This window comes from Mus musculus, chromosome 11, assembly GCF_000001635.26.
Source record: "Mus musculus strain C57BL/6J chromosome 11, GRCm38.p6 C57BL/6J".
NCBI classification, from domain to species: domain Eukaryota; kingdom Metazoa; phylum Chordata; class Mammalia; order Rodentia; family Muridae; genus Mus; species Mus musculus.
Window position 1 is genome coordinate 98,549,969 of NC_000077.6, and position 24,819 is coordinate 98,574,787.

The window sequence follows — 24,819 nt, forward strand, 5'->3', positions numbered from 1 at the left end:
GCAAGCAAAACACCCATCCACATTTTTAACAGTTGAGGCTAACCCATGAGTCTAGACGTAGTAACTGACAGGGGGTGGATCTGACTCATTGAATCCCATTTCATGCTTGTGCTAGATCGATAAAATTAACAGTGACTAAAAATGAAATTACTGACAAAGGTTGCTCCTGGACCATCTGAGACAGTCCAAATACTGACTCGGCTCAAAGGAAATAAAACTGAAAACTCCTGATCTCACCCCAAATAACCATTCTGCACCCTATCTGAACCTTGGGCTCTCTCCCTAACCAACCTACTCAAAACCACTACTGAGAGCGGTGCTCTACTGCCAAGAGGTAAACAACACCTAAAGTCTTTCAGGTCACCTAAAATAGCAGTCAAGATGGGACCACGCATGATGGGGTTAGCGACTCAATTCAGTAAAGGCCCTGGGTTTGGTCCCCAGCACAGGGTTCAGAAGAACTTTGAAAGACTATTTTGGAGCTCCCTGAGAGTGACTTATCTCACATCAGCTGAGGAAAAGATCACCCGCTCTCGCCTTCCTTTCGAAGGGACCCATTCTCTAAAGCAAAGTTACTTCCGAATAAATTTGCATGAGGGGGTGTCCCTTACATCATCTCACACTCTAAGCTGAAAAAAATAAAGGTTTAACCTTCCTCCACGTGGGAAGGTCTGAGGGCACCCTTCTGAAGCACAGAGGAGAGGGCTCTTCAAGGTCTTGGTTTTGTATGCCAGAAAAATGCAACTAGGTGAAAACTGGATGTGACGTTTTGACAGATCCAGCAACGCTAGCAACGTTAGCTCGGGGTTCCAGAGCTGAGCCCTCGCTTTTAGGAAATTCTCACAAACATCTCCCTTCTTCTGATCGCCAAACTACGGCATCCTTGGGCTGCTCAGAGCCGCCGCCACCGTCCTTAGGACCCACTGTGTTCACTCATCAGTTCCTTTAGTCTGAGGAAGTCTTGAGTTCGTTTCCTTTACTCGTCACACCACCAGGCCGACTAGAGCTAGAGAGCGGGAACACGGGACCCAAGGAGAGGTGCGAAAGGCTCGGAGGGTGCAGCGCTCCGCAACTGCGCGTGCGCCAGGAGGCGGGGCTCTCCATCTGCGAGCGCTTGCCCCGCCCCTCGTGCCAAGCCGGAACACGCAGGCGCTCTCGGGCACAGCCGCCCCCGTGATAGCCTGGGACCGGTAGGGAAGATGCCCTTGGCGGTTTGCTTCGCTCTGTAGAGGAGCGATGGGGAGGCGTTGGGCCTGGCCTGAGGTAGGAGGGCACCCAGCCGTCGCCACTAGTGCCTGAGCCGTGATGCTTGCGTGGGCCCTACTCTACGCGGTGCTCTGGTCTCTCGCAGGAGGTGGGGCTTGGCCCGCAGGCTCCTCCCCCGTCCCTCCTTCTTCGCCTCCGCCCCGCCCCGCCCTGAACCGTGTGTCCTCCAAACACTAATAATAAGCCAGAGGTGTTCTCTCCTCCGCAGTTGGATCGCAACGTTCTTCCTTATTCAATATCAAAGGCTTTGTTTACGGCACGGTAGGGCACCCAGGTAATACGTGCCTCTTCTCACGCAAGGCTTGTCCCAAGAGCTGGGGATGCATCCTCTTAGGTTCTTCAGGCAGGGAAAAGGGAGCTAGGCAGGAGGGCGTCTGTGCTCTGCAGTTCGGGAAGTTTGCATCATTGCCCTCAAAGCTAGTCTTCTATTCCAGTGTTCACCACAGATCTGCCGCTCTGATACCACGTCTCTCTTTCAAATACTTCTGCTTTGTAATGGGTGAAGGCACTTAGCAGAGTGGACGCCCCTCTGGAAGGCTCTTCTCTCCCTCTTGTATTAACCAGCCCTATTCATGCATCAAACATCAGCTCCAGTGTTACTACTCTCTGTAGTTTTCCTACATTCAGGAAAAAGTACTCCAAATTTGAAATAACACTGCACTCCGTCTAGAACAATTCCACATTTAAGGCCTTTCTCTTCCCAACACCACCATTACACTGCCAAACTGAACAATAGACTTTAGAGATTCTGATCCTGGCAATGATTGGACCTTAAAAAGTACCTTGTGAGACTAGGTACTATCTATCCAGTTGAGTCACTGTTGTACACCTTTCTAGTAAACACTGCACAAGACAACAGGAAGCTTACGCGAAATACCAAGTTTTCAGTTTTGAAATAGTTTGTCAGTCAAGCTAACATCCTGTAACATTGATTCCATAGCTCCTTATTGGAGCTATTTATTAATGTGTACGTTAAAAGGAACTTGATCTTCATTTTTCTAGACTGTCACAAAATAAAAATATTACCGACAAAGTACAGTTTAAAGGTTTACTATGGGGAAGCAGCAAAGACTTCATTCTAAATGACAACTAGCATTGGACACGTTACGAAGACTTTTTAAGTACTGAAATCCTGAAAGAACTAACTGGTATCATTGTCTAGGAGTGTGTGTGTCTTTATTTCTCTGTATAATGTAATTACGCAGAATTTTATTTTGTCACAGTAAAAATATATGTAAAGTTACATCAGGCTAGTCCTGTCCTTATTTGTATGGATATTGATCGTGCCAATAAAGAAACAGTGGACCCCACCTATTTATGGACTGGGCCAAATGAAAACACATTAAAAGGTAAATAATTTAAATATATTTTAACGGTGTGAACATTGTTTTTTTAAAAAAGCACTGCCATTATTGAAAAGAACAAATTTAATTTTAAAATTCTATTAGCTGTATTTTATTTTTGTATATGTGAGTGTTTTGCCTGCATGCGTGTATGTGCACCACATGCCCGATGCCCTCAGAGGTCAGAAGAGGATATCTGATCCTCTGGAAGTGGAATTACTACTGGTTGTAAACCACCTTGTTGGTGCTGGGAATTGAACCCAGATCCTCTGCAAGAGCAGCAAGTGCTCTTAAACAGTGGGCAATCCCTCCAGCCCCAAGAAATTTAATTTTAACTGCAATTAACTTTTCTCAACACGACAAATTATAATTTTTCTTGGCCCATGACTTAAGTTCTTCGTATGCAAAAACTAAAAGCAGATGCAAAAGACTGCACAGCCCATGTGAGCACAATACTCAAAATGTTGAGGCAGGAGGATTACAAGTTTGAAGGTGGCCTGGGCTAACCAAAGAGACCATTTTTTGTTACTTTTGTTTCCCAGTGCTTGGGACTGAATCCAGAGTCTCCCTCTCAAGCAAATTTTCTCTATGCTGTCTGGTTACCCTGCGGCAGTTATTTTTGGGCCCTACTTTTCCTAAGTACTAAACATTTTCCTAAGTACTAAAGTTTACCCATAAAACACCAGTAATATGGGATATTCAATATGTAATTTTATGTTAGAATAGTACCTTGTAATATCAACATTATTTGTGTGTTGTGTGTGTTTCTGTGTGTGTGTGTAAATATAAAATATAAATGTATTTATATAAACACGTAAATATGTATAGATATATAATTTACTGAATTACTGGCATAAATCAGTCAGAACTAAATAAAGAAAATCAACATATATTTCACAAGTGTGCCCGGCTCATGTAATTCTTTCATAGAGTAGTATGACAATTAAGGTTTTTTTTCCCCCTTGGGCTGTTGGGCCTGGTGCTACATGCCTTTAATTCCAGCACTCAGAAGGCAGAAGCAGGCAGATTTCTGTGAATTCAAGGCCAGCCTGATCTACATAGCAAGTTCTAGACCAGCCAGGGCTATGCAGTGAGACCGTGTCTTAAAAAATGTTTTATTGGGTTCTCAAGGTTCAAATAGTCTATTAATTTTTGAATTTTTGCATGTCTGTTTATAGCCCTGCGTCTACTGAATAATGTTTAAGTTACCTGTTGAGTAACCCAGCGATTTCCTCTTTTGATCAGGGAATAGCCAGATAAATATAACAAACACAGGAGAACTGGTACTGAAGGATTTCCTGGAGCCGTTATCTGGACTTTACTCATGTATGCTTTCCTATAAGACTATCAAAGCAGAAACCCAAGAAGAAACTATGATAAAGAAGAAATATGACTTTCTGGTCTTTGGTAATAATATATATAATAATAATATAAGGTCCTGAGCCATCTTTCCAGTGCCCCAAAAACATCCTTACATTTTAAGATGTATTTTTATTATGTGTCTCATGTGTGTGTGTGTGTGTGTGTGTGTGTGTGTCACGTGCATGTGAGTGCAGGAGCCAGCAGAGGCCAGAAGAGGGCGTCTGATGCCCAGGAGTTAGGAGCAGCTGTGAGCTATCTGATGGGGGAGGCTGGGAACCACAGCTCCTAACTTCTGTGCCATCTCTTGAGCCCCAATGGCTTTTTGACACTATTAACTTACCTGTATTGCTACCACACGGTAGCCATTTCTCTTAAGTAGACAGACATCTAATAATGATAATGACCGGTTTTGTTGTTGTTGTTTCATTAAAATTATTAGTTATATGTATTGTATAAACAGACCAATGGAATTATCTAGACCATTTACTAGATAAGTACGATTTTGAAACTGATTTGCAAAATTAACGATGTTGAATGTTACATGTTTTTGGAAAAACGCAGCAGAAACTAATGCAAGACACAACTGTTTTTATTCTCACCTTTCTCTAAAGCATATCGGGAACCTGATTATTCTTACCACATGGCCGTGCGTTTTACCACAGGATCTTGTGTAGGAAGACACAATGACCTGCTCTTTAGAGTGCTGAAGAAAATCTTGGATAACTTAATCTCTGATTTATTGTGCCATGTCATAGAGCCATCATACAAATGCCATTTTGTTAAACTTCCAGAGAGGGACTTCCTGTATGAGCTGTTCATAGCCTTTCAAGGTGAAACCATTTTACAACGTTAATTTTATGGCTTTAATTCAAAACCATAATAGATTATAAAATGAATCGCCGCCGGGCGTGGTGGCGCACACCTTTAATCCCAGCACTCGGGAGGCAGAGGCAGGAGGATTTCTGAGTTCGAGGCCAGCCTGGTCTACAAAGTGAGTTCCAGGACAGCCTGGAGAAACCCTGTCTCGAAAAACCAAAAAAAAAAAAAAAAAAAAAAGAATCGCCATATAAACACGAGATGTCTCCTACCTATAATAAGTTTGAAGTGTTTGCTAAGCACTAATCTACTGCCTGGTTGTGGTTTTAAAGTCAGCCTACCTTCAAATATAATATATTGTTTATTACTCAAAGTCAATGTCGTTTTATTGACATGACTTTTAACTGTGCAGCTAGGTACAAACTTAACAATTTCTTATAGAACTTTAGGAATGATGTTTTATGGTTTCTGTTTTTGAGGAATTAACGAGGGAGTAGCCAGACATACTATGTTTCTATGTTCAAGCCTTGTAATTACTTCAATTAGCCCCCAGATGGAGTAAAGACACAGTGCACGTGTTACTCAAACTGTGTGCCTAGCTTTAGTATTCTGACCAGGTAGCTGGGTTAAAGGGGCGTATGCCTGCACACCAACCAAAGCCTTTGGGACTTTACTGAAGGATCCGGTGCTTTTGAGAAGCCGGTGTGTCCCTGTCATGTTTTCCTCTCCAGTGAATCCTTTCGCACCGGGCTGGAGAAGTTTGTGCAACCGCTCTGCTGACTGTGAAGACATCACGAATCACAACGTCCTCAAGGTAAGCAAATGCCATAGGCAGGGGAAAGCACTGGGGACCTACAGGGCCTTTGGTAAATACCCTATCTTATTAACAGCAGTCCAAGGTCATCTTCATCTGCACCGTGAGTTCAAGGCCAGCCTGGGCTACATGAAAACCTAATCTCAAAAGAAAAGAAAAATTCTGACCTCCACATGCAAACCATGGTGTGCATGCACCTACATGTGCATACACACACAAACACACACACACACACACAATCATAATACTGTTCTAGTTTTTTTTAAGGAACAATTTACGTTTATTTCTTCTATATTTTTTTACATTGTTTTTGTGTGTGTGCATCACTTACATGCAATAGCACACATGTGAGCATTTGAAGACCACTGGCAGGAATTGGCTCTCTCCTTCCTCTGTGTGGGCTGTGGGCTCCAAGAGTCAAATCCGGTCATCTGGTTTCTCAGCACGTGCCTTTACCCCTGAGCCACCCTGACAGCCCCGGAATGGTTTATTATGGAGAAATATTTACAGAGAGATAAGTTCCTTGACAAACTTTAGAAGTCAGTTCTCTCCTTCCAGTATGTGGATGTCAGGGATCAAAGATGTGAGCCACCACTGCTAGGCTTCATTTTCTAAATGGTTAAGCAGTGGCCTGAAGAAAAAAAAAACCTCACAATCAAGTTACCATAGGTTACATGTGTGGGTCTTCCAAAGTCGCTGCTATGGGAAATGTGGTCGTTGTTCTCCTGCCACAGACTCCGGAGGCTGAGGGCATAGTCAGAAAAATATCTGTACTTGTTCCCAAGTCCGTGCCTGTAATGTTTTATACGGTTTATAAGAAATACTTGGTTAGGCTTACTCATTAGTGTAGCTTGTCCCAAAGCCAGATTCACATAGTCAGTTTGAAATACTGACTAAAGCCTTGATTTCTATTTTACTTGGCTCTTTTTTAATTTTTCATTTATGTATTCTGTATATGAGTTTTTGCCTGCATGTGTGCCTGTGTGCCGCACGCATGCTTAGTGCCCGAAGAGGCCAGAATAGGACATATGATTGACGGCCTGGAACTGGAGTTAGAGACAGCCGTGAGCTGCCGTGTAGGTGCTGGGTCCTCTGGAGGAGGAGTAGCCAGTGCTCTTCACAGCTGAGCCACCCCCTCTGCAGCACCTTGTCTCTTTCTCTGTTTGGGGGGGGGTTGATTGTTTTGTTGGTGCTTCCCCCCCCTCCTTCTTAACCAGGGAGAATTAGAGATCATGTTTAGTCTATGAAAAAGGCAAACAATTCAAAGCTAGTTTTTATCCATGTGTGTGTGTGTGCTTGCTTGTGTGTGTGCAGGTACACGGGGCTGTGTTGAGGCTGCAGTACAACTTCAAATGCCAGTCTCAGGACCACCATCTCCTCCTTGGAGACAGGGTCTTTGCCTAGTTAGACTTGACATTCTGACCAGCAAAGCCCCAGGAATCCTTCTGTCTCCACCTCCCCAGCACTGAGATTACAAGCAAGGAACATATTTGGCCAACTGAGCCATCCATCCCCCCAAACAAGTTTTTTTTTTAAATTATTTTATGTATTTGAGTACACTGTATGGACATCAGATCCCATGACAGATGGTTGTGAGCCACTGTGTGGTTGTTGGGATTTGAACTCAGGACTTTCAGAAGAGCAGTCAGTGCTCTTACCCACTGAGCCACCTCTCCAGCCCCACCCCACCCCAACAAGTTTTTATAACTGTTTTCCTTAGCCACTCCATGTATAAATTAACAAAAACTAGTAAAGCCAAAGGTACTAATTTTAGGCTTTAACATAGATTTTTCAGGACTTCATCTAATGCATCTTGCCCTAATGAGCAAGAAATATTTGTGCTGTGTTCTACGGCCTGTGATTCATGAGAAGGATTTTGATTATCGAAGTTAGTAATTATAATTTTCTCTGGCGTATCTAAATCTTAGGCGAGAGATCGGATGGAAGAATTTTTTCGGAAACAAGCACACATTCTACACCATCACTTCAACAGAACGGTCCCAGCTATGCACTTTGTGGACCACAGTTTTCAAGTAACACGGATAGACAATTGTCGACCAGGCTTTGGGAAAAACGAAGGTCTGCACAGCAATTGTGCTACCTGTTGCGGTAATTATAAAATACACATACCTAAGTGTCTGTATATTCCAGAGATAGATCATCTAGCTGAATCTTTTCATCGTTTCTTCCACAGAAGAGAGAAGAAAAAAAAAAACAACTTGAAAGCACAAATTTCTACATATAATCATCCTATTATATATTCTTTGCATTGTTCACTCTTGTATTACAAAACATTTCCACCGTGTTCTGACATATGACACTGTTCTGTGCAGGAGAGCAGAATGGTCCTGCCTGGGGACCAGAGCTAGGGAGCAGAGGGTAGAAACTGCAGACAGGCACTGACAAATGAGGCGTGGAGAAGGTCTTGCAAATGCCGATAGAAAGGAAAATACAATAGTCTATCTCTCCTGTGTTTAAGATTATCACATTACAAAGATTGGGGTAATCTTTACCACTTAATTGGCTAAACAGGTGTGGGTAGCCTGTGTAGAAACAGTGTTAACACTGAAGACACCTTTGCACTGTTGAGACAAGGTGTCTGTAAACTATATTGCCTGACAGCCTGCGTTTCCCTTGCAGTGGTCTGTAGTCCTGGAACGTTCAGTCCCGATGTGGATGTCACCTGTCAGATCTGTGTTTCTGTCCATATCTATGGAGCTAAAGCTTGCCCATAAACTCCAAGAGCAGAGGTGGAAGCATGGCTGTTTGCCCTTGAAGGTGGGGGCCAAGATCTGCTGGCATCAGAGAGCATCGTAGGTACCTCGGGAAAGTAAGATCAGTAAGGGCAAAGCTTTGGAAGTCCGCACTCTAGAAACAACAGCAGAAAGTAGCTGACATGGACCAGAGAAGTTGCTTCTGAGAAGGCATTTATCTCTGTGCCTCCGGTGTACGAGAGGAAGTTCAAGTGCTACTGGATGCTTTAAATGAATACGTTCTGTTTTCTACAAACTGAAACATGCTTTGTACCTGATATTAAGGTCAAAAAGAGTAGCAAAGTATAATATAATAAAACATTGTCTATTTTCCAAATATTAATTTGCTTGAAAGGGCTTCTGTCAATACATATATAATACCCTTTTTAATTTGTTTCTTAGATTCATTTTAGATGTGTGGTTATTTCGCCAGCATGTATGTCCGTGCACCACATGCGTGCTTGGTACCTTCAGAACTGGAGTTAGAGAAGGTTGTGAATCGATGTGTGAGAGCTGGGAGTTGAACCCGGGTCCTCTGGGAGAACAGCCAGTGTCCTCAACCACTGAGCCATCTCTCCAACAACTATAGTACTTTGGGATTAATAACTAAAGGGGTTACGTTAATCCCTTTGCATTTAATTTCTAACAACGGAGTTGTGTTTTAGTCTAGGCTTAGATTTACAGAGAATGAAGCAAGAGATGTGCAGTCACTTATGCTCCTCCGTGTGCACTCATGTCTCTCTCTCTCTCTCTCTCTGTCTCTCTCTCTCTCTCTCTCTCTCTCTCTCTCTCTCTCTCACACACACACACACACACACACACACACACACACACACACACACACACATCCCCTACTAATTTCACTCTGGTCCATTGTTCACATTAAGATCTCACTCCTCGGGTCACAGGTTTGGAGAAATGCATAGTGATATGTTCACCATGTGAGGTGAGACCCACCGTGCTTCACCTGCTCCCCGGGGACTCTGGCAACTCATCATCTTCTTCTTGTCTTTTCCTAACTGCCATGCCGTTGGGATTATACAATGCGTGGACTCTTCGGACTGGCTTCTCTTCACTCAGCCCTATGCATCTTGGGTTCCTTTGTGTCTTTTTCATGATGTCATAGCTTATTTCTACTGCTGGGTAATATTACAGGGTGTAAATAGAGCTTCCATGAACGTGAGTGTGCAAGTCCATGTGGACAGAGTTCTCAGCGAGGTCGGGGTGATGCTGAGGAACATGGCTGCAGGCGAAGGTGGTGACTGTCTTGTTTCGTAAGAGATGAACATACTGCCAGACAAAGCAGCTTCCCTCCTCATGGTCTTGGTCCTTCTCCTCGCCAGCATTCAGTACTGAGGATTTGCGGTGAGAGCTGACCACTCTAATGGAGGGAGGGGGTTCCTTTTTTTTTTTTTATCCAAATCCCTCCAGCCGTCTGATGCTGAGTGTCTTCTCCTGTGGTCACTGGCTCTGTGTGTGCTCCTTAGTTATTCTTTGGTGTCCAGATTTTCTGCTATTTTTTAATCGGATTGTCTGTCTGTCGTGGTATGTTCTGGTCCAGAGTTTGAGACACCCCTACATAGATATTCACTCTTCCTGGGGTTTGTGTTTCATCCCCTTCCCACTGTCTCACTGAGCAGAGTTTTGATTTCAGTGAACCCCTGCCTGACTGTCCATAAGTCAGTGTACCATAGTGCCTTGCTTCATGGGTACCTACCTAATTTGAATAGTATTCTTCAGTAATATGTTAGTAATCCTGCACTAATATTGACATGTTAACATGATTTTTCCGTAAACCTGTTAATGGGATAGGTTGCGTTAATTCAGAAATTATCATAAGTTCAAGACAGTGAGTTCTAGGCCAGCCTGTGTCACAGAGTGAGACTATCACCCAAAAAGAATTTTCATATATGTAGTTGAATAAACCCTTGCTGGTCGTTGTGTATAAACTTTCCTCTTAACACGTTATCTTTCCCAAAACACAATAGCATTATGGGTTTTGGAACTTGGGGACTTGTTTCACTTCACTGTTGGTTTTTTGTTCGTTTGGCCTGTTTGGGTTTGGTGGTTTTGTTTGGCAATGCTAGGGATGGAGCCCAAGGCCTCACATACATTAGCAAGTACTCAACCACAAAGACAAACCCGCGGCTGTAAAACAAAGCCTCCATTCCACTGTGTCCTGGCCTCTTACCCATGCTGCTTGGAGGGATGGCTCTCTGCTCCCGTGCTTATGGGGTTCCACTTAGTTTAGCTCAGGGATGGGGGCACTTTTCCTTCTTTCGTTTCTAGGCATCATTTTAGAGTCCCTGAAGAAAGGCAGTTCTGTTGAAGAGGTGCGTACAGGGTTTCAAATCGGCCCTGACTTTCTCAGTACCAAGCAGATGAAGCCAACTTTTGTCGAGTTGTGACATCTACTGCCTTACAGTTTGTAAAGTGAGGCTGACGAAATGCAACAGCTACTAACGAGCAGTAGTCGTGGTAACTAATTAGCTTCAGCTACTAACCAGCAGTAGTCATGGTAACTACTTAGCTTCTCATTAGATGTATACTACTGTGCCTTGTAAGTAATCCAGAGTCGCTTTGTATTAAAATTTCTTGGGGGAGGCCATTAGGGAAGAAATGCTTAAAAAGCCTTCTATGGAAAGCAGTAAGGGAGGCAAGCACGTAGCTCATCGACAGAATGCTGCTGCCAGTCTCTTATGCACCAGGCTCTAGATGCAATTCCTAGACCCAGACAGAAATTCAGGAGCAGCGAATAATGAGCAGTCGCTGAGTGAGTGAAGCCATAATCAAAGGGTCAAATTCCAAAGTTGCTATTCAAAGCCTTGCACTGGCTCTGGCGGCTTCCACGTCGACAGATAAGATAGATTTACAACCACTCCACAGCCAGGCTTTGAGGTACATCAGTAATCCCAGCACTGAGGGAAGAGTTCAAGGACAGCCTGTACTGTGTGAGTGTGTGTGTGTGTGAGAGAGAGACAGAGACAGAGACAGACAGACAGAGAGAAAGAGAGAGAGAGAGAGACCTAAAAATCTCACCTTTCCTCAAACTCTTTTCTGCCTCCTGGACAAACTACATTGATTCCTCATATACAGAATGCCCTTCCTCCCTCCTTCCCTCCTTCCCTCTCTTCCCCTCTTCCTCCTTTCCTCCCTCCCTCCCTTCCTTTTGTGTTTTGAAGACACCAGCCCACTCTTAGCCCAGGCTGGCCGTGGACTCATTGCACTTCTCCTGTCTCAGCCCCTTGGTTGCTTGGATTATAAGATTACAGCCACCACACCCCCTTTATTTAGAGTAGATGTAATTAGTTCCCCACTTTCTTACTTAAGTCCCTCTCCTGCTGCTAATTTTATCAAGCATCCTTACAATGTTCTGCCGTTTATATCCCAAAGCTTCATTGTTTGTAAGATGAAGGGATTGTATTAAGGGATGTAAGTGGGTACGGCAGCTGCCCTGTGATCTCAGCACTGAGGCGGCAAAGGCAGCAAGACTGCAGTGAGGCTGAGGCCAACCTGTGCTACATAGTGAGTTGCAGACCAGCCTGTGCTACACAGTGTGAGTTGCAGGCCAGCCTGGCTACACAGTGAGACTCTGTGTAAAATGTAATATGATCTGTCACACCTCTCCAGCACTGAGCGAAGCTTGCTAGCTTGCTATTTCTTTCCCCTGTTAAATAATAAACTTATGAGAAGGAGCATACTCACACTGCTCTTGCATCCCCTTTCCTGGAGTTTGTGTGTGCATGTGTCTGAGTGTATGTGAGAGGGTGTGTGTGGTGTGGGTGTTCGTGTACCTTCTCATGCACATATGTATGTATGACTTCGGGATACCAGCAGTCAGCCTTACCTATTATTGTGGCTACCTACCTTGGATTGCTTTGTTTAGTTGTCTTGTGTTGTGTTGTATTCGAAACCACATCTTCTCACTAGGACCTGGGGTTTGCCAATTCAACCAGACTGGCAGGTCAGTGAGACCCAAGGATCCCCTGTCTCCATTTCTCTGGCACTGAGATTACGAGCACACGCTACCACACCCAGCTATATATTTATATGTGTTCATTTACTTTGTCCTATCTTTATGTGGGAGTGCACATGTCGGTATGGCTACTCCAGAGGCCAAGGAGAAGGGATGCTTTGGCTCTCAGGCAGTGATGGGTCAGTCAACATGGGTCTGGGAACCAAACTCTGGTCCTCTTCAAGAGCAACAAATGGTCCTTACCACTGAGCCGTCTCCCCAGCCTCCATCACCCTGGGTACCAGGCTTGGGTGCTCTTACTTAGTTGGCAAACACTTTACCCACACAGACATCTCCTCAGCAGTCTTCAGTTTGTGTTTTGTGAAGCTGTTATTTGATCTTTTGAGACATGGTCTCATAAAACTCAAGCTACCCTCAGACTTGTAGCTAAGGAGAACTTTGATTTCCCAAGCCTCTTTTCTCTACCTCCCAAGTCCTGGGGTTACAGGTATGTACCTCTATGCCAGGCCGGCAACCCCACCCACTTTGATAGCTATAATGAATTAAAGCAACCGAGTCTTTATCCAGGGGTCCATTTTCAGCTCCCCAGCTCCCCAGCTCCCCTGTTCACTGGTTTTTTTGTTTGTTTGTTTGTTAAAATTTATTTTTTAATGTATTTACACTGTAGCTGTCTTCAGACACACCAGAAGAGGGCATCGGATCCCATTACAGATGATTGTGAGCCACCATGTGGTCGCTGGGAATTGAACTCAGGACCTCTGGAAGAGCAGTCAGTGATACAAAGGGTATGTTAAATGGTAAATCAGTCAATAATTAAGTTCAATGACATCTTCTCTCTCATTAGCATAAAAAGGTCCTGAAATGGCAACAGAGCTAACCCTTCACATTGTTCAATGGAAACAGAAATTGAAACATCATCCACACAGTGTAGTATTGAAAAGTCCCAGCCCTCTTTCATCTTGAGTCTGTAAGAAGTCAGGTGTCACATAACTGTTATCTACCAAGCATCACTGTTAAATAACATCTTGTACTTTGTACTGCCAACATTAGCAGACTACTAACGATAGAGGAACACCTGGGTCCCATTTGTTTGGTCTAATGTCCATCTGACCAACTGCGATGCTACCAGGCCTAAGCTTTAATGGTGGGAGTCTTGCCTTTCTGTCTTGTGGATGCTTTTGCTTGAAACTGCTAAGAACATTAGTGCATGCCATAGCTCAGATAATACACTTCAGTACAATGTTCTGGCCGTCCGCCAAACGCCACTGAAGTAAAAGAAAATCACTGATCATACAAACTTTAAAGAACACAATTTCAGGCTGGAGCGATGGCTTGGTAGTTAAGAGCACTGCCTTCTCTTTCAGAGGACCTGGGTTCGATCCCAGCACCCACATGGTGGCTCACAACCCTCCATAACCCCAGCTCCAGGGCACCCAGTGCTTGCTTCTGCCCTCTCTGTCATCAGGCACAAAAGTGGCACAGGGACTCACATGAAGGCACAATGCACAAGTCAATCTTGTTAGTTTGTTTGTTTGAAGAATACCATTGCTTGGACATTTACGCTCTACCAACCTGCTAGCAAGCTGATCAGAGAGACTACTTGAGAACAGAAGCCTAATAGCGTATGTACTTTCCAATCATGACATCTCCTGCAAGGGTCCATGTCTAGGCACTGGTTATTGCTCTGTGAATTACTAGGTAGACTTAACGCCACGTTCCTGCTTGTCAGCTCGGTGTGAACTTTCTCAGAAAGTCCAGAACATTGCCAGGGGCCTTCCTGGGCCACTGCTGCCGGGGCAGAGGAAATAGGGAGGGCAGGGAGGGGTGAATGAGGTGACGGTGTTCAGGGAACTTGGAAGCTCTGACTGACTGGCCACCGGGTGCTTCCGTATTCATACGGGTTTCGCAGAACAAAGACAGACTAATGATTGCCTAAGAAGTACAGATTATGTGTTTGATTTTTTTGTGTGTGTCATTACGTATCCAGGGTTACAAGTTCAGTCCCAATAGAAGATACAAAGAGAACAGATGAGCAGATTTAATTTTTGATTATCAGCCCAATAAGTCCAATTTAAAGAATCTAAAGGACGTCTCCGCCAAAGCAAACACGTTCATTACACGACAGCCTGCTTTTAGGCTGGCAGAGTCGGCAGTTTGAAAGCACTCCAGACAAACAGAAAATATCTGAACCGGCCTCTTTATGAGTGGCAAACACTAATACCTAACTTCTTTTACTATATGTTTCGTCGTCTACGCTATAAAGTAGAAAATGTTTGTTTTAGTCACTCTATCCTGTGTACCGAGTTCTATTCCTCCAGGGACCCCGTATCTTTAAACTACATTGTCAGAAAGCTCTAAGCATATTGCAATGGGAGGCCATGACTCTGTAACCTCTTCCCCCGGCCAGTCAGAGTTTGTCAGTTGTCTCTGTTTACCCTGCACCAATTATACTGTGTGAGTTTGCTCAGGGGCAGAGACCCCAAGAAGATCCCTGGAGTAATGGCCTCATCTAGCTATGCTTATCTGTGCTCAAAGATCTCCAGGACATAAGGAAGACTTCCAAATAGTGGCCAGATAGAGTTAATTTTAGGGTGTTCCTAAAAAGACTCAGACATAATTTTCTCAAGAAAAGACATAAGATGAATCGCGTAACACAGAAAAATCCCCAAGAATGCAACACACAGAGACCAAAACCCAAGAGTGAGAACAGAAGGACAGTGGTTGCAGCATTCGGCTCAACTTCGCTGGAATTATTCTGTCAAGCAGCTGTGCTGGCTTCAGAACTCTCACGGTGAACTCCCGGTGAGTTCAGCTGTACCAGATGTTCAAACGAACTTCACTGTCCTTTTTCTACTACGTAGCTTCTTATAGGGATAATCTCGTGTGTAGTTTGGGGGAGCATCACCTGTTAATAACAAGCTGACGGCCAGTTAGCAAAAGGCAGGAAATAGAAGGTGGGACACCTGGCAGAGAGAGAGAGAGAGAGAGAGAGACAGGAGATTCACCACTGGCACTCTGAGAGAGGTGGATGTATAAAACTGAGAGGAGGTAAGCAGATATAGGATAGTTTAAATGGGTTGAATAAGTTACAAGCTAGTGGGAACAGCCCTAACTTATGCCCAGGGAATTACTTAATCAATAACAAGCCTCTGCGTCATTGCTGGGAACTGGGGCATGGATGGAAAGGCTGGCGGTTATAGGTGACAGCTTCTGCTGCCAATTGTTGGCCTTTGTGTTTTCTTCTCATTGTCTCCTTAGAGGCTTTTGGTTATTTCAGATTTTGCAAGTTTGTTTAAAGCCTTCTTATACATAATTCTCCTCTAGCACTATTCCCCCCCCCCCCAAGAATCAGCACTAAGAAACTGATGTGTTGGCCAGGCTGGCTCCTCTAACCCCTGGGTGGAAAGGGTCCCCCTGCTTCAGTCTCCATAGCAGCTAGTAGTACTACAGTAGTACAGTCGAACACTGCCATGCCTAGGAAGTCTTTTGGTTTGGTTTTAATTTTTTGTGATACTTGGAGTTGAACCTCGGATCTTCCCATGCTAATCAAGTAGTGAACTATATCCCTAACCCTTTTTTAAAAGTCTTGTTTCCTTCCCCAATAGCTGTCCATCTTCAGGCCGTATGCTTTTTTTTTTTTTTTTTTTTTTTTGAGACAGGGTCTCTCTCCCTGACTTACCTGTGTTCGCCTTGATCTTGCTCTGATGGCCAGGCAGACCTTGACCTTTGGATCTTCACAGTCCTGGGATTACAAACCAGATCTGATAAGCCGATGGCTTTTAAGGAGTCTCTCAAGGCCTAGCTCCCTCGGGGGATAGAAATCAAGCAAAGAAGACCTCGGTAGTCTGTGGGGGAGGATCTGGCCTTGCTGGTTCTAGCCCTGCCTCTGCAGTTTCTGACCAAGGCCATTTCCTTGTGCCGATCTTTAGCCTAGATACTTGTGTGGGACCTTCTGTCCCTTGGAGACTAAGATGACAGGTGGAAGGTGGGGATCATGCTCAGACAACACAAAAGAGCATTCAATACAAACCCGAACATCGCTGTTCCTTGTGTGAGTCACGACTCTGGAAAAGAGCATTCAGCATAAATGAATATCTGAAATAGTCATCAGGGGGCTTAGAGCGGCTGTTGGGAACACAGGTCTCCAGAGAAGCCAGGACTGTTAAGTGCACAGGATTGTCTTCTCAAAGGAATGGACGTAAAACCTGCCTTCTATCCAGAAAGCCGGGGACTGGAGGTGACTGACAGCCTGGTGATCTGTGTTATCTGCTGACCCAGGCCATGGCAAGGTCCTACAACCAGAACCGGAGGTGGCCAGTAATCTCAATGACCACTACAGACAGGGACTCCCCAAGCTCCCACAGCCAGGACCAGAGGTGGTTATTAGCCCAAGCGACCTCTACACTGTTTGACCAAGACCGTTTCGGATCCTTCCCTAGACCCCTAAGCAAATACAGGAAGCCTATCTCCAGAACCCATCTTTTGGGAAGAAATGATATGAACTCCGAGTTGAGTTTTGATGTAAGTATGTTTCCCTGTGCACCAGGGATCATAATATACCAAATTATACTGTGCTTAAATACGCTTAAATATGCCTTACTACCCCTGAAGTCTTGATCCAGGTTAAGGAAGTCAGTCTGAACCAAGCCCTCTCTCCCCTGCCTGACACCTGCAGAGACCCCTCAGGTTATTATTGCTGTGATGAAACACCATTCACAAAAGCAACTTGAGGAAGAGAAGGTCCGAATAACAGTTCATCAGCAAAAGCAGTCAGGACAGGAACTCAAGCAGGCAGGAACCTGGAGGCAGGAGCTGATGCTGAGCCCATGGAGGGGTGCTGCTTACTGGCTTGCTCTCCATGGCCTGCTCAGCTTTCTGAGCCACCAGCCCCACAACCTAGGACCACTAGCCAAGGGGTAGCACCCATAATGGGCTAGGCCCTCTCACATCAATCACTAATTAAGGGGGCTGGAGAGATGGCTCAGCGGTTAAGAGCACTGACTGCTCTTCCAGAGGTCCTGAGTTCAAATCCCAGCAACCACACGGTGGCTCACAACCTTCTGTAATGGGATCCGATGCCCTCTTCTGGGATGTCTGAAGACAGCTACAGTGTACTTCTATATAATAAATAAATAGGTCAGAGTGAGCGGGGCCAGAGGGGCCAGAAAAAAAAAATAAGAAAATGCCTTCCAGGCTTGCCCGCAGCCCAAGCTTATGGAGGCATGTGTCAAGCTGTCATAAACCAGCCAGCATATCCAGTAAATACTTAAGCTCCCCACCACCAAGTGAAGACAGCTCTTCCATGTATAACCCAAACTGTTATTCAAGTTGGTTGTACTATCTTGTGTTGTATGAAAGCTCTTGTTGACTCCTAGCTTAACAGGGTGCCAGTCCATCATGGTAGGGAAGGCATGGCAGCTGGAGAGGCTCCACCCAGGACAGCCTCAAGGCCCCCCACCCCTTGTGCCTGTGTCAGGACCTACACCTGACTTCCCAGTACTTGTCGAAACTTCCAAAATGATGCTCCCAGGTGACGAGCAAGTTCCCAAACACATGAACATATGGAGCATCTCCTCTAAACTATAAAAACAGTGCCGTTGAAATCCCTCACATTTTTCTAATGGGTCTTTTTTTTGTTGTTGTTACTGACCTATCCAAACTCCCTCATGTCCTGGGTGCCAGACTCAGAACTGCGCGTTGTTTTAAGTAGCTTCTCTCACGCTGTGCTGCCTCTAACCCGCTTGCGATACACTTTGATGAATCAGAAGAACTGAAGTTTTGATGCTATTATTATAATTACAGTTTTGCCTTTTACGTTTTGACTCAAAGTGCTCCTAGAGTTAGTTAGCACTGTGTGGAGGGATGGCCTTTAGTAACTACTCCATGGCTGTCCCGCTGTCCTGGCCCTGGGCTTTCTCACTAATCTTCAGTCATTCTTTTCTCATATATCAGATATCATTGTAAACATGGGATCGTTTCAGAGATGTCTCGTTCTGGCTTTTGTTTTTGTCTCCAGTGCCACACTAAAATATTTACAGGTTTTATAACCAGTCTTTAATCTAGTGGAACAAGTTTTCCTACCTTGCTCTTTTTGAAGAACATCGTGGCTGCGGTTGGAGACACGACTCAGCTGTTAAAGGCACTTCACAGCTCTTGCAGAAGACGTGGGTTCCGTTCTCAGAACCCACATCAGGCAGACCACAACCTCCTGTAACACCATCCCAGGGAGTGAAGTGCCCTCTGCTGGCCTCTGGGAGTACTACACACATGGTGAACCGAGCTCACGCAGGAATGCACATGCACAAAAATAAAAGGGTTTTAATTGTGGTTTTTTTTGTTTTTGTTTTTGTTTTGTTTTGTTTTAATCATGGTTCGTTTTAATCTTTAGCATTTTCAAATCAGACAGTCAACTGTTGGGGAGTGTCCTGAATCTTTAAGTTAATGGGAGGAAAAGAAAAAAACAACAACATTCTTACAATGTCTTCTAATTATTCGGTATTATATTTATCTTTTGCTTATTCGTTTCTAAGATAGCTCATATTTTATAGCAAAGGATTAAATCTCTTATATCCTTTGATGCTTTCCTAAGTATTTTATATTTTACAAATTGCATTTATTGGTGATCTGCCTAGTAAATATTAATTGTATCAAAATGCTAAGTTATTTTATTTTCCCAACTTACCTGTAAACCTGTAGTTTTGTTGCACATATCTGATCATTGTGAAGCAATATGGTGTCCTCTTTCCCCTCCTTCCTACCTCCCCCTCCTCCGCTCCCTCCTCCCCCTCCTCCTCCCTTCACAAGTCCTACTGTTTGTCCTCTTTCTCTTGCTGCCCTGCTCTTGCTAGATCTCCTGTGCAGTAGGAAGTGGACCTGGTAGGCGTGGCCATCCCGGCTTACCTGCTGAGTTTTGCTTCCTGTGTGTTTCCATATACTCTGGTCAGACTATAGCAGCGCCAGTGTGTTCCTGAATTTCTGTTGCTTTACACGGTGCCCTTTCATTTCAACGGAAATGATCCTATCGTTTTCTTCCTTAGATTTTTTCCCCCTTTGGCTTATTTTGTTTGTCTTGAGACAGAGTCTCCTCCTGTGGCGCTGGCTGGCCTGGTATTTGCTGAAATCCTCCAACCTGCGAGTGCTGGGATTATAGGAATGAGCCACCATGCCCAGTTTAAATTGTTAATGGCCGAGATTCCAGATTAGCACACACATAGCCTTTATTATATTGCTTGGTCTCTGTCTCCTTTTCCCTCTAAGCGATTGGCGAGGGCTGACCTGCATCTTCCTCTGACCCACACCCGTTAGATTGCCACTATTCAGACCCTTCCACCTATGCTTTGGAGACAGGTTTCTCAATCGAACCTAGAGCTCATGGATCTGGCTAGTCTCTGTAACCAGCTTGCTCTAGGTTCCCCTTCAGGATCCAGAATTCAGCACACCTGAAATGGCATTTGCTGAGCTTCAAGGATCTCAGCTCCAGTCCTATTGCTTGCTTGTGTAGCAAGTGCTCATCTCTTCCGGCTATAAGCCAGAATTTTTTTCCTTCTTTCTAATATGAATAATGAGGATAATCCATATTTTCATGTTTTAAAAAATGATTTTAGCTTAATCCCACAAACTTTTATAAAAAGATTTATTTATTTTAAATATGTGAGTTCACTGTCTACAGACACACCAGAAGAGGGTATCAGATCCCCATATAGATATATGTCTGTCTATCTGTCTGTCTGTCTGTGCCTGTGTGTTTTGTTTTTTGGTGTGAGTTGGGTTGGGTTTCTGAGCAGGGTATCTCTGTGTAGTTCTGGCTGTCCTGGATTCCACTATAAAGACCAGGCTGGCCTTGAACTCGCAGAGATCCTCCTGCTTCTGTCTCCCAAGTGCTGGAATTAAAAATGCATGCCTCTGCCAGGTGTGGTGGCGCACGCCTTTAATCCCACCACTTGGGAGGCAGAGGCAGGTGGATTTCTGAGTTCGAGGCTATGCTGGTCTACAAAGTGAGTTCCAGGACAGCTAGGGCTACAAGAGAAACCCTGTCTCAACAAACAAAACAAACAAAAAAGTGCATGCCTTTATGACCAGCCTGTTTGTTTTTCTATTTTTTCATCTCATTTTTCCTTACAGCAGCACAGAACCCCATAGTATGTATCACGTTTTCTTTTGGGGGGGGAGGTATTTGGGTTGTTTGTTTTTCGAGACAGGGTTTCTCTGTGTAGCCCTGGCTGTCCTGGAACTCACTCTGTAGACCAGGCTGGGCTTGAACTCAGAAATCTGCCCACCTCTGCCTCCCAAGTGCTGGAATTAAAGGCATGTGCCACCAATGCCCGGCTACCACATTTTCTTTATCCATTCATATACTGATGGACGTCTAGGCTCGTTCTGTTTCTTAGTACTGTAAAGAATGCATCAGTAAGCCAGGCAGTGATGGGGTATGCCTTTAATCTCAGTACTTGACAGACAGAGGCAAGCGGATCTCTGAGTTCAAGGCCAGCCTGATCTATGTGGTTCTAGGGCAGCCAGAAAAAGACAGAGAGACCCTCTCTTGAAAAGCCAAAAAAAAAAAAAAAAAAAAAAAAAAGCACAACCCGACACACACTGATGTGTAAGCACTTCTGACATCCTTTAATTGTTAATTTAGACTCCTTCAGGTGTGTACTCAGGGGTGGTGCAGCTGGATCATGGGAAGGTTCTGAAACATCTCAGTTTGACAAACCTCCATAGTGCTTTCCCCAGTGGCTGCAAAAGCTACCTTAGCTTTTTCTTTTGTCACATGCCACCGGTGTTGTGTGTGGTTGGTCTCCTTGATGCCAGCCATTTCTAACTGGGACCAGGAGGACTCACAAGGAGGACTCACTGTGCAGCTTTAACCATCTTGCACTTCCCTGAGAGTTGAGGCTGCTGAACACTCCCATCACTGGGATCTTTCCTTTAAGAACTGTGTCCATTTCACTCCCCATTTATTGATTGGCTGATCCTAGGCTGTGGGTATTTAACTTCTGCAGTTCTTCCATAATCCACTGGAAACCGCCCTCTTGCCACTCCTCTCCACCCTCTGCCCACCGCACCCAGCTTGCACTGTGGCAAGCTTCCTGGACTCCAGAAAAAGGTTAAACCCTCCTTTCTGTTGCCAGCTTCTTCTTCTTCTTCTTCTTCTCCTTCTCCTTCTCCTTCTCCTTCTCCTTCTCCTTCTCCTTCTCCTTCTCCTTCTCCTTCTCCTTCTCCTTCTCCTCCTCCTCCTCCTCCTTCTTCTTCTTTTCTTCTTCTTCTTCTTCTTCTTCTTCTTCTTCTTCTTCTTCTTTTTTTCTTGTTGCTTTTGGAGTTTGGACTGTTATATTTTTGTTTCTTTCTGTCTTTGAGATGTGGTCTTGCCAGGCAGTGGTGGCGCACACCTTTAATCCCAGCACTTGGGAGGCAGAGGCAGAGGCAGAGGCAGGCAGGTTTCTAAGTTCGAGGCCAGCCTGGTCTACAGAGTGAGTTCCAGGACAGCCAGGGCTACACAGAGAAACCCTGTCACAGAAAAAAAAAAAAAAAAAGAAAAGAAAAGAAAAGAAAAGAAAAGAAAAAAAGAGATGTGGTTTCATGCCTCAAAATCTCAAAGCCGTAGACAACGGCTGTACTGGCTGTCCTTGGTTGTCAATTTGGTTAATCAGGAATTAACTAAAACCCAGATGGCTGGGCACACATGTGGGGGAATTTTTTTCTTAATTAAATGATTTGATGTAGGGAGATCCATTTCTAATCCAGATCTTTAGAGGTAGGAAGATCCACCTTTAACCTGGGCCGCACCTGCTGGCAGCCTGTATAAAGGACACGGAAGAAGGACACTTGCTCTCTTTGCCTGCTTACTCTGGCTGACAAGGACATTCCTTCACTCGCACTACAGCCTACTTCAAGATTCCAGCATGTACTGAAGACGAGCTGAGACCAGCCCCAGGGACTGAACAACTCCTAGATTCTTGGACCTTCTGCTGGTAGGCAGCCATTGTTGGACTAGCCTATAAGCCATTCTAATAAATCCCATACACACACACACACACACCATATGATGTATTAATTCTACCAGTTCTGTTCCTCAAAGAACCCTGTCTACTACTACATTGGCCTTGGACAGGATCCTCCCACCCCTGCCTCCTGAGAGTTGGGATTGCAGGTGTGCACAACAACTCCTAGCCTGATTCTCTTTGTGTCATCTAATGAGATTTCTAGGGACAGAAGATGGCATGGCGGCGGGGATGTGACTCAGTGGTACAATACTTGCTTGTCTCATATTAGTGAAGACCTTGCGTTTGAAACTAGCCAGGCAAAAAGGACAAAAATGTATAGTGAGAAGAAATCAATACTCCCAATCTGCCACTTTTAATCAGAGACCATGCACAGAATCCAGGCCAACTACGGATTAGGAACAGGCCCGAGTAGACATTGCTGGGACTCCGCCGTACCAGGGGAGAGGAAGCAAAGAGTGGTCACAGATGATTTGTGCCTCACGGTCACAGCCCACACCCTGGCTAATCTGTTTACCCTGGTTCTGGAAGGCCTCCACCTGAAAGGAAACTCCCCAGACTGAAAGCTAGAAATGCACACACACACAGATCCTAGAGTTGGGCCTGATGCCACACGGCATCTGGGATGCAGAGGCAGGCAGATGATGGGGTTCAAGACCAGCCTGGTCTATAAAAGGAATTCCAGGACAGTCAGGGCTACACAGAGAACCCCTGTCTCAAAAAATAAAAACAAGCTGGGAAAGCCGGGCGTGGTGGCACACGCCTTTAATCCCAGCACTTGGGAGGCAGAGGCAGGCAGATTTCTGAGTTCGAGGCCAGCCTGGTCTACAAAGTGAGTTCCAGGACAGCCAGGGCTATACAGAGAAACCCTGTCTCGAAAAACCAAAAAACCAGAAAAAAAAAAAAAAAAGCTGGGAACAGATAACCACAACAGCAATCAGCTTGTCTCAGCCCTTCATTCTGAGCCTGTGACATACGCAGGGATCCACCATGGCACCCTTCTCAGAGAGCTGAGGAGCCTCGTGCCTTCCCCACACAGCAGCAGGCACTCAAGATGGTACCAGATGCCATCGTGGGACTAACCATTTTCTACTCCTCCTTTGCTCATAGGCAAACAACAAAATATCTCAAATTGTCCTGGTAACTCTCTCTCTCTCTCTCTCTCTCTCTCTCTCTCTCTCTCTCTCTCTCTTACCAGAGAATTGTCACAAAGCTGCTACATAGACATAACTAAGGTGGAAACTTCTGGTTCTTTGACAAGTTTGTTATGTCAAATGATGTTTTTTTTCCTGAAGCAGACATAGGTGAAAGGATGGTTTGAAATAGCAAACACGTGCAAGGACCCGTGATGGAGGAGGATCAATACGACCCCACAGACAGTGGGAGAGGAGCGCTAAGCATTGGTTTGGTTTACTCTGCCTTGCTATTCTTTGCTAAAGAAACGCATGTATGGGTTCGCCTTACATAGTGTTGTTGAGCTCAACTTGTAGTAACGCTGCCCTTGAGAGAAACTTGCCCAGGAACTGCTTGTGAGGTTCCTGTAGCAGCTTGCCATCTGCGGCCTAGCCTTAGGCCAGTTGGCAAGCCTGGCAGTTTCTTCAGGATTGAACTCCAGCTGCCTGGTATCTGCCTCCTGAAAGGACCTGGCTATAGCTTCTGGTTCATGCATGGTGTCTGCTTGCCTAGAGGACTGGTCTGCAGTGGCTGAGTCGTATTTGGTGTTTGCTATGGGACTGAACTGCTGTCAAAGAAGATCGAGCGCGCCTCCAAAGAACTATTGCTGAACAGGTTCACTTCCCCCACATTCTGATACCTTTTCTCTTCCACCACCTCTGCTGGATGGTGGGCTGGAGAAGTTGAGCCCATTATTAAATGTAGGTTGCAAAAATGTATGCCTATGAGTAACTAAGAAAGGGCTGTTGAGGGGGTTCCGGGCCCCTTGAGAACACAGACATTAGTGTGCACTATGGCCCTAGACCTCTCCATCCAACGTGTATCTCCTGGTCCCTCGGCAAAGTCTGGGTCCCTTTCTCGAGTGCTTTGGTCACATGTTTGCGTTTCTCAGATAGCTCTGGAGGCAGAAAAAGGGTTTTTAGCAGAAAACAAGAGGGCATGTAGTCAGAGTTCAGTGGCTGACGATGACACCATATCTATCAGAGGGTTTCAGAGAACTCAAGGACACCGGGTAGGAGTCACCCCAAGTGTTTCCTGCTCCCCTCTTAGAATATGGGGGATCATAGACTATACCAGGGAGAACAGGGGTGGTTGCCCCTCAATATCTGGCCTGGGGAAGGCTGATAGTCTCTGGAATGCTGAGGGCTGCTCCTCACAGAGCATAAACCAAGGCTTCCCAAGATTCATTCCCCACCAGCCTGTTTGCTCAGCATCTTCTCGATTCTGCCATACACCAGGCCCTTCCTTTCCTATCAAGGCTTGGATAGACCTTATTTTAGTCTACTTTTTGTTGGGGATGGGAGACAGAAAGCTAAGC

The 24,819-nt window shown here is 45.0% G+C and overlaps 1 protein-coding gene and 1 long non-coding RNA gene across 5 annotated transcripts; one reads left to right on the top strand and one right to left on the bottom strand.

Annotated features, from left to right (window-relative positions):
* The first annotated feature begins 1,128 nt into the window (after positions 1-1,128).
* Zpbp2 (zona pellucida binding protein 2) lies at positions 1,129-8,697 on the top strand. 4 transcript variants are annotated; one of them, NM_027061.2, is made up of 8 exons: positions 1,129-1,354; positions 1,475-1,540; positions 2,490-2,615; positions 3,855-4,016; positions 4,583-4,801; positions 5,519-5,601; positions 7,530-7,710; positions 8,242-8,697. In NM_027061.2, the coding sequence occupies exons 1-8, from the start codon at positions 1,306-1,308 to the stop codon at positions 8,334-8,336; spliced, it is 981 nt and encodes a 326-aa protein (NP_081337.2). In that variant the 5' UTR covers positions 1,129-1,305; the 3' UTR covers positions 8,337-8,697. The 4 variants fall into 4 exon arrangements, with proteins under 4 accessions (NP_081337.2, NP_001159967.1, NP_001159966.1 ...); NM_001166495.1 differs by having other exon boundaries at positions 1,129-1,263; NM_001166494.1 differs by having other exon boundaries at positions 1,129-1,540.
* A 5,048-nt stretch (positions 8,698-13,745) lies between these two features.
* Gm38981 lies at positions 13,746-18,798 on the bottom strand. The gene is made up of 4 exons (XR_880197.2): positions 18,412-18,798; positions 16,361-16,394; positions 16,010-16,072; positions 13,746-15,293 (listed from the first exon to the last, which is right to left on the bottom strand). It is a non-coding gene; the product is annotated as a predicted gene, 38981 (long non-coding RNA).
* Between the last annotated feature and the right edge of the window lie 6,021 nt (positions 18,799-24,819).